Here is a 13925-nt window from a genome sequence, read left to right as displayed (position 1 = left end):
CTATTTTTGGCCTGTCAAGCCGCCGGAAGTGACCTGTCAAAATAAACGGGAAAAGACTACCGGAATTCCAAGCTAGCATTGGTAGCCAAAAAAACAACAACAGAGGATCATTATTGTCTGTATGAACACCTCAAAAAGCTACATTTAAAGACAGGGATCTCTGTGTATGCCAGGTAAGCTCAATTACAAAACAAAGCCATTCTATGTTATCTTCATAACAGTTTTTTTCTCACTGACGTGCATGCTAAGCCGATTTGGTCAGCTTTACCGTTAACTATCAAGCTAATTTTAGATAGTTAGCTAGCTGTTAACCGTATTCTGCTATCTTACTAAACCTAGAAGACAAAGTAAATCCTGAGGTAAATTAATTTTAGAGTCATTTTTTTGTATGGTTGTTATTTTTCACGTAGCTCAAGCTAACGTTAAAGTAGAATATCGTTAGCTTGATTGTGCCTAATGAAATTTCTCCCTATGGCACTGTGTCCACCCACTTATGTCGTAATGCTGTTTGGTCCTTTGCATTATGTATTTATACGTTGGTGCATACATTGTTTTATGACAGAATAAAAGCAAATCATTAAGTTAAACACACCGCCTTCTAAATAAGCAAAGACATGCTAACAGTCGTAGCTATCGTTTGCCACTGTTTGTCAGCTGATTGATGAATAAACCAGTTAGGTTTTTATTTTTATGTATTTTATTCTTTTTAAATATATCGTATCCCCGTAGTAAGAAAGGGGAAAACAGCAATGTCCCTATACAGTACGTTAGTACTTCTCAACTGGGTGTTGGCTATATACATATAGCTGTATGAATGTGGGCCAGTAATTTGACTCGCACATCACTATTTAAAAGGCACAGTGTAAAATATCAAGCTAACATCCATGTGTTTTTCCTGTGGGAAGACACAACAGCAAGATATTCTCCTCCCTCTCTCAGTTCAAATCAGCTGTGACGTTTTGCACCACACAGGATCCCTCCCTGAAATCACTGTCTTGTATTGTCCTCTCCTCTCTCTGGAACAGAGGAAGGGATGTGAAAATAGAGGAAAGAGTAGCACTTTAGCCTTAACTTTGCACTGGAGGTGAAACCATTTTAACTACCTATAATGGCTAACAGGCGTCATTCTTATACCCCACGGGTGAGTAACTCTAAATATTGAATAGTATCTTATTTAGTACATCAGTGTTAATTTTGATTGATGCGCTTAATCAGCAGAAGTCAGTACAGTGTATTAGTTAAATCCATAAAAAAGTTTGTGGCACTCACCATACAGTAGATGTGGGATTCACCTTGTTGCATATCAAGTCCACATAAGTAAAAGCGAGTAAGAAAATAATTCAGTTAACTCTAGATATCCTGCCAAAGACGAAGTTTCTGCCCTTGATGTTTAACCCTCAGAAAAGCTTCTATTCCTATTTACCTTAAGTAGTGTTATTCTGGATAATTCTGCTAAACGTTCTCTCTGCTTCTCTGAAAATAACAAAATCCAACGCAAAGGCTTCTATTATAAGGGTATTCACAAGCCCTTTCTACTCAGAGTTTTGCCCTGTGGTCGAAAACTGTGAGACAGCGTGAATTCACATGTCCCTACAGCTCCGTAAAAGGATTAGACTGTACCGCAGACCTACTTTGTCTTGAATGAGCATCTTTGTGTGAGCGAGGCAGTGATACGGCTTGTTTATTAGGAAGTCTATTGTGGCCCAGGACATATGACTGGGTGCATGAGTGTGTGTCTGTGCTTCATGGCCTCAAGACTGTTTTATCATTGAATATTTTTGATTCCTAAAACTGCTCTTAATAGCTGGAGCATGGGGAATTAAGGGACGTTATACATAAAACAATGCTGTTTGTTTGTGTCTTTTGGTGGTTTGGTGGATAATAGTAGAAATTCTTTGTCATGCATATGCCCACAAAGCTATGTCCTTTTGACCAAGATTAAAGTCTAAAAAGCCCGACGAAATCTGAATTTAAACAATGAATTCTATGGTATTTAATGACATCATCCCCACTGTACCCTACTTTACTTTCTCTTCCCCACATTTCCTTCTCTTCCTCCCCACTCCCCATCTGTATTTCCTCCAGCTGACCAGCCCACTGATCAGCAAAATGAGCAGCACTGGAAGTGTGGAGAGTAGTAAACCTCCAAAGGTAGGTCACTTTTCAAATTCAGACTTCAAGATTCTTCAAACAAAGACAGGAAGAAATTGAAAAAAATAAACAAATTACGATTAACGTGCATAATAACTCACGGTCTCCCATTCTTTTGTGTCTCCCAGATTGGCTCTGTAGTGGAGGTGATCGGGAAGGGTCAGCGTGGTACTGTTGCCTATATTGGCGCCACCCTTTTTGCTTCTGGGAAATGGGTTGGCGTCATACTGAACGAGGCCAAAGGCAAGAACGATGGCACCGTGCAGGGAAAACGATACTTCACCTGTGAAGAAAATCATGGGATATTTGTCAGACAGTCCCAGGTTGGTGACACATATGTGTTGTAATGTGAAGATGATTGGAGAATGGTGCACAATCCAGTTACTAACATCAGTCTCTTCACTCAGTGAACTGAAGGGGTGGGGCTGGGTTTAGGTGCATGGTTGTCACTGCATCAATAGACCCATCACTGCTTTTCTGTGTTTCTCTGTGCAGCTCCAGGTGGTGGACGACAACTCCAGTGCCACCTCACCAGACACTCCTGAATCCGCTCCTGCAAAAACGCTGAGACACAAAGGTGAGTGTGAACCACAGCTGTGTATGATGTACATACCTTTGAAACAGAATAACTAAAAGTTCATAAAAATAACACTTGATAATGATTCTTCAATTGTTTTCTTTTAGACATTCCAGAGACTCCCAAAACAACCAAGCAGGTAGGCAACCATTACCGTTACTCACCGTCTTTTTTTTCTTTCATCACTTTAGTATTCTTGTATGTCCAACACTTTCTTTTGAAGATGGTTGGATTCTGGTGGATCTTTGTATGTACTGTGGATTTAAAAATATGTTTTCTCCATATGTTTTCACCCTGTTAAAGGGAATTACTGATAATTTAAGTTCAAACCTGCCCTTTTCCATAGCATTTATGTTGGTCTGAATGTGTTGAACAAGACTACCCAGACCAGTAAAGCAACTAAATCCCTTTCAAAGAGTTGCGATATGACTATCAATGCTCTCCCTTTTTTGGCTCTCCCTCTCCGTTTTCAAAAAAGTCCCTAATTATATATTATGATTCTTTTCTGTACAATGCGAATGAGTTTCTGTTTTGCCTCATTTTTATTTTTTTGAATACCTTTTGCAGACTCCTGCGACCATTAAGAAGGTAGAAATGTTTAAATTCAACACATTTGCTTTTGCCTTGGTTGTCGTTAATAACACTAATGTGGCTACTCATCTTTTTATATTCAAGCTTCCCTTTTACGTGTTGACATTTGCACGGGACGTAAAGACATTACTTGTCATTTTCTCTTTATTTTTTCTCTTGGTTTTCTGTGGCTGCACTCCCATTTTGTACACCAAATGTTGTTTGTTTGCTCACTTTGTTTCATTTACTTTTTTGTCCTGGTCAAGGCATCCAGTGTTCACATTCAGAAGCCAACATTATGACAGTTTTATGGTCATCGTGGTGGTGTCTTTCTCATGCCTCTTGGCCTCACAGCTCAGTGATGTTCTGCCACTGTTCAAACATTGTCGCATGAATTCAATTTTTTTTATTTTTATAACTATTGTAAAAGATGGTGCATGCAGCTGTCAAAAGATATGATCAGTGAATATGAACTAACAGTGGGTATGCTTCTTATGTGCTGCTAATCTCTTATCTCGCTTCACCATTGGACGTGTGTGCATATATCCGTGTGTGTGCGCGTGTGTGTGTGTGTGTGTGTGTGTGTGTCCATCCCTCTCTCTGCTACTCAACTCCTCCTCTCCTCCAGTCCTCTACCCGCCGCTCTGCCAAGGTGAGCTTGTCTACAGCAGACAGGGAAGGTCATATGGCATCAGAACAGAAACAGTGGTTCACTCTGAAATGTTTTATTAAAATTTTTCAATTTTTTCTGGGTGCTTGTGTTAAATCAAGGGCACAGCTTCAAGTGTTTGGAATGTTTTCAAAGGCCATGCATTTTTGTGTTTCACGATAAGAAGTGCATACTTGTCTTCAAACTACAGCAGAGTGTGAGATTTACAATTATGGTAAATTGGCATTTTGGCATCTAATGAAGATTATTTTAATTTGAATAGTTTTTAGGTAATTTGAATATTGGAAGTTTACATTTGACAGCTTTCATTACTGTTAGAGATTAATCATTGCTGCACATTTGGACTTTTGATGGGTTGGGCTGCTTGTTGTGCTTTTCAGCTGATGCCATAAATCAAAACATTATTTAACAGAATATACGTTATTGTAGTTTGTTGAGGAGGTAGTATGTTGTAATTTGTGTCGAAGGCACATGCCATTTATTATTATTTATTTAAATTGATAGAAACAGCACTGGGAGTCGATTACTGTAACTACGTAGTGTATTAGTATCTAATGGAAGCTTGCCAACATTTAGCAAGTAATACATTGAATAATGTTTGTCTGAAGATGGTGATTATACTGTTTTTTTTTTTGTTTTTTTTATTTTCAAGCTTGTTTTCTAAAGGTGCTTGTCCTTTTCTGCACTTGCATGAATGCCTTATACAGTAACAGCATAGTGGTAGGACTGACTTGATAATTACAATGTGTATAAATGAGAACACAAGCCACCAAGGTTTCATTCTGTAATGTCAGGCTAACTTGAAGCTGACTTTTATGAATAACTGAGTCCTAACACAGTCTCTGTGATCGCACTGTGGCAGCTGACCACTCCAAGTCGACTAACGCCTGCCACCTCCCTCCCGTCCCTCTTGGTACGACCCTCCGGCCGCACCAGCCTGTCGCTGAGGGTATGCGACATGATATCAGTGTGCCTCACAGGGAGTGGTGATTTGTTTTGTCACTGAAAACTGGTGATTTGTCGGCCTTTGGTGCACAGGTGCAGGACTCTGCCACATAAATGAACTGAACGTGGTGTCTGTGGGAACTGTTGAGGGACTCTGAGGTGAAATGTTTGGTCCTGGAAGACTCATTTTGGTGTATTTTATTTAAGCTATCACAAGATGAATCTGGCGGCACAGCACATAACACAGCATGTTCACTCTTCTGCTGGGTTCACTCTGGGAGAAGCTCTTGTTTTTTTAATTATTGGTTTGTTTACTGACAGTCAAATAATCTCCCCTTTCTTCCTTTGTTTCATCCCTCATCACTCCCCAACACACACCTTCGTTGGTGAGAAGGCGTCTCGTGAGAGCCTGTCTTCCTCTCTGTCTGGTGATGTCAGTGAGGCAGGCCTGTCCTCCCACCAGGGTGCACTGGGGGCTCCTGTTGTGCCTCAGCCCAGCGGCTCGCCTGCAGCAGCGGCAGCCTCGGTCCCAGCTACTCCAAGCAAGGTGGGTCACTGACAATAAGGAGCAATTGCATGTTGCCATATGGAGTTCAGTTCAACGCCAAAAGCACAAAACATCAACATTTCCATCGTGTTTGTCTTTTTAATGAGCTTGTCCCATTTCATCCATGTTGTCATTGTTCCAGGCGGAACCTGCCGTTTCCAAGCAGGTAGAGTTTTCTAATGGCTCTATGCATGCTGATGGTACCCAGCATGAGTTTACTAACAAACTCGAAACATCAGAGGGCAAAATGGCCCTCAGCACACCCTCTCAGTACTTTAAGATGGTTTTGAAATGTCCTCACATTGATTTCTTTGGTGATGATGCATGATTTGACCTGCTGAGACACTGAGTAAAATACCTAATTCCACTATTGTGTTTGGAGGGAATCGATTAATCTCCCTTCATTGCTCTTTAATGTTTCTACTGGAGCTTCTTGTGTGTGGTGGGGATTAAAGTCCATTGATTGAGAAGGTTATTTGCAAATTAATTAAGCAGAATTTTAAACATTTATCATCTCAATCTGGGTTTTTGGTGGTTGGACTTAATCAGTGCTTTGTTTCTTCACTGGCTTAAAATCAAATCTTGGGACATAAATAAAGTCCAGGTAATCCTCTGAAGTAGCTACAGGCAACACAGTTAAACAGTCTCACCTCTCCTCTCCATCCATCTATCCTTCCCAGGAGGAGGAATCACTGCGAGCTCAGGTCAAGGACCTGGAGGAGAAGCTGGAAACGCTGAAGATGAAGCGGACGGAGGACAAGGCCAAGCTGAAGGAGCTTGAGAAACACAAGATCCAGCTGGAGCAGCTTCAGGAGTGGAAGAACAAAATGCAGGAGCAGCAGACTGATCTGCAGAAACAACTCAAAGAGGCCAAGAAGGTACAAAAAACAATAGAATAGTAATAATATGTTTGTCGTAAGTCTGAATTGCAGCATTATCAAGGTACTCAGAGTATGAAAAGAAACGGCTCCATTGTCAGCATTTGTGACTATCTATTTTTTTATTTTCCTCCACACAGGACTCCCGTGAGGCACAAGAGGCCAAGGACCGCTACATGGAAGAGATGTCGGACACGGCGGACGCAATAGAGATGGCCACACTGGACAAAGAGATGGCTGAGGAGCGGGCAGAGTCACTGCAAGTGGAGGTGGACACACTGAAAGAGAGGGTGGAGGAGCTCTCCATGGACCTGGAGATCCTCAGACATGAGATTTCAGAGAAAGGTATGTACTCTAGGCCTCTTAATCTGTCTCTCCAACGTTCTTTCTTCTTTATGCCCCTCCTTTATTCATGGTCTGTTTTTCTTCACCATGTTGTATTTTTCTGTTTGTCCTGCAGGCTCAGATGGAGCAGCCTCTAGTTACCATGTCAAACAGCTGGAGGAGCAGAATGGCAGACTGAAGGAGGCTTTGGTTCGGTCAGTCAAATGTCTAAAAAGCTCATTTTCATTAATGTACTTTTCACAAATCCACTAAGAGGTCTAGACTTGGGGTTGAAGCTGATAAAAGCCTTCTTTTAATTTTCCTTTTCTTCCTCAGGATGCGTGACCTGTCCTCTTCAGAGAAGCAGGAGCATGTCAAGCTGCAGAAACAGATGGAGAAGAAGAACACTGAGCTGGAGACTCTGAGGACTCAGAAGGAAAAACTGCAGGAAGACGTCAAGCAGGCGGACGCCACCATCGATGAACTGAAGGAGCAGGTAAAGTTAGCGAGACACAGGAAAAGAGGTTGAAGATGATGTTTATTTTCCGGAGAATTTAACTGCACAAACATGCCTGTGTTAGGTTGATGCTGCTCTGGGGTCAGAGGAGATGGTAGAGACCCTGACGGAGAGGAACCTTGACCTGGAGGAGAAAGTCAGGGAGCTGAGAGAGACAGTCACTGATTTGGTCAGTACAAATACATTTATGATCCTGATTTTTATTGTTAACACCACTAATGTTTCTAACTTAACTTTAAGGTAAATTTGTGGATAAAAATCTCACTGTCGTTTCCATAATCACCAACATGATGGTATCAGAAACCCTTTATCAACCTGTCACTGACCTCTTTCCTTCTGACAACAGGAGGCCATCAATGAGATGAACGATGAGCTGCAGGAGAACGGCCGCGAGACAGAAATGGAGCTGCGGGAGCAGTTGGACCTGAGTGTATCAAAGGTCAGAGAGGCTGAGAAAAAGGTGGAGGCTGCCCAGGAGACTGTCGCTGATTACCAGCATACCATCAGCAAATACAGAGAGCTCACTTCCGGGCTGCAGGTGGGTGGAGAGGATGAGATAATCAAAGGATGTACATTAGAGGAGGAAGCTTTGGGCTTGAAGTTGTATTTGCTTTTTTCAGGAGGCCAACAGGGATCTGATCAGCCAGCAGAGTGCAAACGCTGAACAAGTTCAACAACCTCCTGCTGAGCTGTTTGACTTCAAAATTAAGTTTGCAGAGACCAAGGCTTATGCCAAGGTAGGAAAGCTTAACGCATGATTGTGCCAGGAATGATGACTGATAGAAGTTGACTTGTTTTACACCTGTAAGGCTTTATACTTATAATATATGTCCCTAGGCTATTGAGATGGAGCTGAGGAAAATGGAGGTGGCTCAGTCCAACAGACAGGTATCCCTCCTCACCTCCTTCATGCCGGACTCCTTCCTCCGTCACGGCGGAGATCACGACTGTATTCTGGTCCTTCTGCTCATCCCCAGGCTCATTTGCAAGGTATAACGCTGTGTGAATGCTTGTAGGTTTCATTTGTGAGCATTTCCTTGACTTGTTTCTCTAATTAATGCTTGTGTGTGTGTCCCTTACCTGGTAGGCTGAGCTGATCAGTAAACAGGCACAGGAGAAGTTTGACTTGAATGGGAACGTGGCCGAGGGGACGGGGCTCAGAGGACCTCCAGGAGAGCAGCGCAGCTTTGCCTCAGGACTGGTGTACTCGCTCTGTCTGCTGCAGGCCACGCTGCACAAATATGAACAGTAAGCACTGCATGTTCATCACTAATGTGCCAGAAATAACATATGGTGTTATTGTCAAATAACAAAAGCAGAACTATTGTTTAACAAATAAAAAAATATTTGATTTCTCTAGAAAAACCATTAACTGTTGCTGTGACCTTGTAAACCTAATTCACTAACAAAACTGGTCTATTCTTTTCCCTCTTCCTGCTCTGGTTCCAGGGCTCTGAACACCTGCGGCGTGGAGGTTTTCAAGCGCATGGGTACACTCTACACTGAAATGAGCTTCCATGAGCGCTCCCTGGATTATTTCATTGACCTGCTGCATAAAGATCAGCTAGACGAGACTGTTCAGGTGGAACCTCTGACCAAGGCCATCAAGTACTATCAGGTAACAAAAGAGTGTGGTTGTATATTCAAAGCGTTGTGTCGAAACACACAGGCTCAATCAAACTTATGGATTCACAGTGTAACCTAAAAGAAAGAGTATGATCCATTTTGTTAACATCATTATTTGTTCAGATCTTCCAGTGTGCCTTTACAACTATTATGTGATGGTTTCAAATGAGTCTTTCAGCACCTTGACACATACAGTAACATTTAGTTGTAATTGAATATATTCCATGGATTGTACAAAGTCATGTCAAAATTTAAACTGTCCAATGTTAGAAGCAAACTTGAATTTGAATAAACGTCTTGAAATTGTTGTTTGTTTAGTGCTTCAGTTTTAGTGCTTCAGTTTTATTCTAAAACAGCTGTACAAACCCTAATAACATGTTCTTAAACATGCAGTTTCTCACTGTTGTTTTGTCTTGCAGCAACTGTACAGTGTCCATCTGGCAGATCAAACTGAAGACTGCACAGTGCAGCTGGCTGACCACATTAAGGTACTCCAAGCGTCTTCTTCCTTTTAATTATAACGCTTTTAACAGTTACACTTGTAGTACAGAGTTAACAGAATTCTGCATTCTTACTTTATTTGTAATAATTGTAGCAGATTGATTTTAAAAAATAGAAAAAGTCCAGGAGAAACAATGTGATTGATTTAAAAAAAAAAAAAAAAAGGAAACATGTTTTTCTCTCTTGGAAGAAAATACTATTTTAATGAGGTAATGTGTAAGGGAACATAAACCTTACATGAGAATATAGTATTAGGATTTCCTAACTTCCCCCATGCCTTCCTCTCACCTCTAGTTTACCCAGAGTGCGCTGGACTGCATGGCAGTGGAGGTGGCTCGTCTGCGGGCGTTCCTGTCTGCAGGTCAGGAGAGCTCTGGCCTTGCTGTCCTTCTGAAGGACCTGGAAACTTCCTGCTCTGATATCAGACAGTTCTGTAAGAAGATACGCCGCCGCATGCCTGGAACAGACGTAGTTGGAGTTCCCGCTGCTGTCAATTTTGTACAACAGGTGTGAAAATATACTTACAGACACCTTGAAAGCTTCCTCTTTGTCTTAACATACCATTAAACCTTTCTATGATCTATCGACACGCTGTCTAATGATCACTGATCCACTAAGGTACACACAGAAATTATTAATCCACAGTTTATATCTGACTGATATGTCGTGTCTCCTCTGGAAGGTGTCGGAGACATTGACAGAGTGCAGGCGCCAGCAGACCCGGGTGGTGGCTGTTCTGCAGGAGGTAGCTGCAGCTGGAGCTCAGATGATCGCTCCGCTGGCAGAACAGGAGGGGCTCAACGCTCTTAAACTGGAGGATATCGCCTGCAAGGCTGTGGACCAGGTAGTTTAGCTGTCAATAATCAGTCACGATTCCCTGGACATAGAAATGGTTGGTTGGTTTTAGTTTGCAGATGTATTATTGTGTTATTAAAATCTACAATCTTTTCTGTAAGGTGTACGGCTCTCAAGGCCTGAATGGCCCAGAGTGTCTGCGTCAGTCCTGCGGTGCTGTCATCACCACTATGAACAAGATGGCCACAGCCATGCAGGAAGGGGAGTATGATGCTGACAAACCACAGGGCAAGGTGTGTGTTTACACAGTGAAAACTGGGCGTATTTATGCCATTTGTCTCTTTTTTTCAGTTCCAATACTGATCATGTCACCCCTGTCCTTAGACTCCTCCGGTGGAGGTGAGAGCATCCACCGTCAGGGCTGAGATGACTGATGCTGAGGGTCTGGGGGTGAAGCTGGAAGACAGAGAGACAGTCATCAGGGAGGTCAAGAAGTCGCTCAAGATCAAGGTGACACACTTGTGCAAACACCTCAGACAAAAACATCTCAACCTTTCTTGGTGAATTCAAGAGTTCCACATAGGTCGGCCCACTTTGAAAAGAAAAGAATCAAAAACAGAGGAGGTGTAATTAACATGGCTGCAACTCTCTCCCCCAGGGCGAGGAGCTGAGTGAGGCCAACGTCCGTCTGAGCCTGCTGGAGAAGAAGCTAGACACCTCCACCAAAGACGCAGATGAGCGGGTGGAGAAGATTCAGACCAAACTGGACGAAAACCTCGCCCTGCTCAAGAAGAAAGAAAAGTAAGAAGCAAACAGAAGAAAAGAACACGTTTCATTATCGGAGGCAGATTTCAACTTTTTCTCTCTTCCCGTTTCCTTGCTCACCTTCCTCTCTCCTCATCTTCAGGGAGTTTGAGGAGACGATGGACGCTCTGCAGGCTGATATCGACCAGCTGGAGGCGGAGAAGGCAGAGCTGAAACAACGCATTAACAACCAATCGAAGATGACCATCGAAGGCCTGGTATCAAGAGGCCCGCCTACCTCTGGAGTTGCCTCAGCTGTTCAGGGATCTCCAGGAGGTGAATTACTGTGTGGTTATGGTCACTTCACTTCATCAGACTGTACTGCAGTCTTATTTATTAAGATACTTTATTACACCATTTTAAATGCATTAGTTTGAACAAAGTTTACATGGTTTGCCTTGAAACTCCCAAAGCCACCTGATGTGTGTGTCATGGTCCACTCTTATGAATCTTATGAAGTCATTTTCTCATGACAAATTATCTCGTTATCTCCAGAAAACATCCTTTCGTTATTTGGAGGTACTGAAATAACAAAATAAATTAACCCGTTATCACCATCAGGTCTGCCTCCATCCCTGGCTGGAGCACCTCAGGTGGTGGACTCCCCTCTCCTCAGGCAGCAGGTTGAGGCTCAGAGACTGGGCATCAAGCACCTCAAGAATGAAAACAACAGACTCAAGGTACATCGCTGTTGGTACTATTACTATATCATGGTATTAATTCTGGCTGTTGAAGGCTAGTGATATTGACCCAGACTACATTTGACTTACAGGCGGAGAAGATGAGAGCCCAGCTGGCCGCCCTGCCTCCACTCTGCCCTCCCAAACTGCCACAGGTCGCCAAAGAAAGCTCCATGCCACCTGAGGGACTCAACACAGGCATCTACCGCAGGACTGACCAACTGCTGGCGACTCTGCTCAAGCTGAGTAGCGAGGTTAAAGTGGTGGACGTCACCGGGAAGACATCAGGTGTGTTTCAGTTTCCATGCTTTCCTCCCCTGTGAGTGTGTGTGTGCTTAATGCTGTTCAAAACTGAAGTTACCTGTCCAATTTCTGTTCTCAATCCAGTTAGTGCCAGTGCCCAGCTGCTGGAGCAGACGGCTCGACTGCAGAACCTCAGCAATGCTCTGGACAAGCTCAAGGTGACAGCATCAGGATCATCTATTCTCTGTAAGATGTTGAGAGTAAAACAAAACCAAACATTTGCACGCTTGTCTGTTTCAGGGAGAAGTAGCTGAACATGTCGTATCATATCAGCCCGGAGCAAAGGCTTCCTCCGACTTCGCCACCTTCCCAGTCACCTCCTTTGTTAAGGTAAAACCACAGAGTACTGTATATGCTGTGTGTTTCATCTTTTCTAATCAGATTGTAATACTTGTTCCAGAAATAATATCATGTGTACATATGTGTTGTTTCCTAGGCCAAGGAAGAGAAGCAGGGAGGAACAGTATTTGTAGGTCGTGTTGCCATTCCCTGCACCCCCGGACAGGAACAAGTCCACCGCCTCGTCCTGTCACAGCAGCAGCTGCAGAAAGTGCACCACCTCCTCATGACCTAAGCTGGCGTGCCACTGACCCGCAGCCATTTTTGACATCAAGAAAAGCTTTTGTTTCTCATTCCAGCTTCCACTTCCAGCATTCTCCTCTTTTTATTCCTTTTGCTCCTCTCTTCTCAGGAAATTGTATCCAATATTTACATAAGTTAACACTATAGCACTAATAAAACTGAGTCACAGCAATGTCTTTCTATTGATGTAAAACTAGTAGGAGTTTAATTGTGAATGAAGTCCAAATGGATTTGACTCCTGAATGTCACACTATGAAGGCGTCATGTTTTCATCACTGATAGTTTGTATGCACCAATTTAACTCTTTGTGGGAAAGGGGAAAGCGAGCAACAAGTCATTTTTGCACCTATTGATATTTCCCCCTTTGTATCTTTTGTATTTGTAGTCAATCAGCCAATAAAAGTTAGCAATTCACTTCAGAGCAAGAAACATCTTCATCAATGCGTCAGTGTCGACTCATGTCACCTGTAATCTGTCTTTTACAGAAGTGAGCTGCTCCACACTTTACAATCAACTCTGAAGGTCTACTGCCAGTTCACAAGTGTGCATTAAGTCATGATGTTTTTGTTCTGGAGAACAGCATGTGAAGGATTTTCAGAATTTCAGTCAGATACATTTTATGGTACCAGTTTATTTCAATTTTAATCAAAGTTAAACGCTGGCCCAACAAATGTTTGAAGTGAAATCAATTTTACTATTTTTGTGAGGACAAAATGCTCTTTTAATATGTAAATTTCACAATCTGATCATGCTGGCAGTGATACTTCCTAGTGCCATTGTAACACTACAATAGGTCTTTGCTTTCAACCCATGGCCCATCATTGAGTTTCACTATTGGCCCTTCAAGGGATCAAAATGTTTGGGTACTACTGACCTACAGTGAAGTGACTGGCTGCAGGGATCTTGTTGAATTGTGTCCCAAAACCAAACCTGCTATTATACCAGAGGTCTGTGACATGCAGAGTCATCAAAAGATGTAACTCTATAAAGTGTTTAATTTTTAAATGAGTCAAAAACAGTCAACACAGCAACGTACACAGTTAAAGTGCAGAATATAAAAATTCAAATGAAAACACATTTAAAATCTATTCTTAGTGATAAAGAACATGCGCCTCAATCGTAGTAGCCATGACGGGATTATCGGCTGGGTCTGCGGTGGGTGTACGGAGCGTAGTGTCTGCTGTGACGGCTCCTTCTCACGTTGTGATGATGGTGCTCGTAGCGATCAAAGTCGTGTTGAGGCCAGTAGTCGAACCCTGCAGAACATAAAGAACAAGTTAATGGTCTCTAGAGTGGACATGGCAGCTTCAAGACAATTACAACTACATCAGACACACAGATGGCTTGGTTTTACAAACAAAACTTTACTGCAGTGCAGAGTGAGAGTTAACTGGGGTGCTATGATTGAAGGGCCATTTCGAATCGGTTATGTCACTGCACACTTACCATTTCCAA

At 42.6% G+C, this 13925-nt stretch overlaps 1 protein-coding gene across 5 annotated transcripts; it reads left to right on the top strand.

The window, feature by feature from the left end:
- Positions 1-52: 52 nt before the first annotated feature.
- On the top strand, positions 53-12907 carry LOC311251967 (dynactin subunit 1-like). Of its 5 annotated transcripts, XM_084344695.1 has the most exons (32): positions 53-173; positions 2086-2151; positions 2280-2474; positions 2647-2728; positions 2836-2867; positions 3296-3316; positions 3927-3950; positions 4831-4917; positions 5308-5460; positions 5603-5626; positions 6141-6338; positions 6479-6683; positions 6799-6877; positions 6999-7158; positions 7244-7348; positions 7526-7717; positions 7800-7916; positions 8017-8169; positions 8267-8427; positions 8629-8797; positions 9225-9293; positions 9601-9813; positions 9989-10150; positions 10263-10394; positions 10486-10611; positions 10760-10902; positions 11009-11181; positions 11467-11585; positions 11678-11873; positions 11973-12046; positions 12129-12218; positions 12325-12907. In XM_084344695.1, the coding sequence occupies exons 2-32, from the start codon at positions 2110-2112 to the stop codon at positions 12460-12462; spliced, it is 3834 nt and encodes a 1277-aa protein (XP_084200821.1). In that variant the 5' UTR covers positions 53-173; positions 2086-2109; the 3' UTR covers positions 12463-12907. The 5 variants fall into 5 exon arrangements, with proteins under 5 accessions (XP_084200821.1, XP_084200823.1, XP_084200822.1 ...); XM_084344697.1 differs by lacking the exon at positions 4831-4917; XM_084344696.1 differs by lacking the exon at positions 5603-5626.
- The last annotated feature ends 1018 nt before the right edge of the window (positions 12908-13925 follow it).

Source organism: Pagrus pagrus (assembly GCF_965226575.1).
Source record: "Pagrus pagrus genome assembly, chromosome: 22".
NCBI lineage: Eukaryota > Metazoa > Chordata > Actinopteri > Spariformes > Sparidae > Pagrus > Pagrus pagrus.
Note: the sequence above shows the minus strand (reverse complement) of the source record. Positions and strands in the feature narration are given on the sequence as shown.

Excerpts from the sequence above, each read along its gene's own strand:
- LOC311251967 (XM_084344695.1), top strand. The coding sequence starts at position 2,110 with ATGAGCAGCACTGGAAGTGTGGAGAGTAGTAAACCTCCAAAG. Across the intron at positions 3,317-3,926 it reads CTCCTGCGACCATTAAGAAG|TCCTCTACCCGCCGCTCTGC; the intron begins GTAGAAATGTTT and ends CCTCTCCTCCAG. Across the intron at positions 8,428-8,628 it reads ACGCTGCACAAATATGAACA|GGCTCTGAACACCTGCGGCG; the intron begins GTAAGCACTGCA and ends CTCTGGTTCCAG.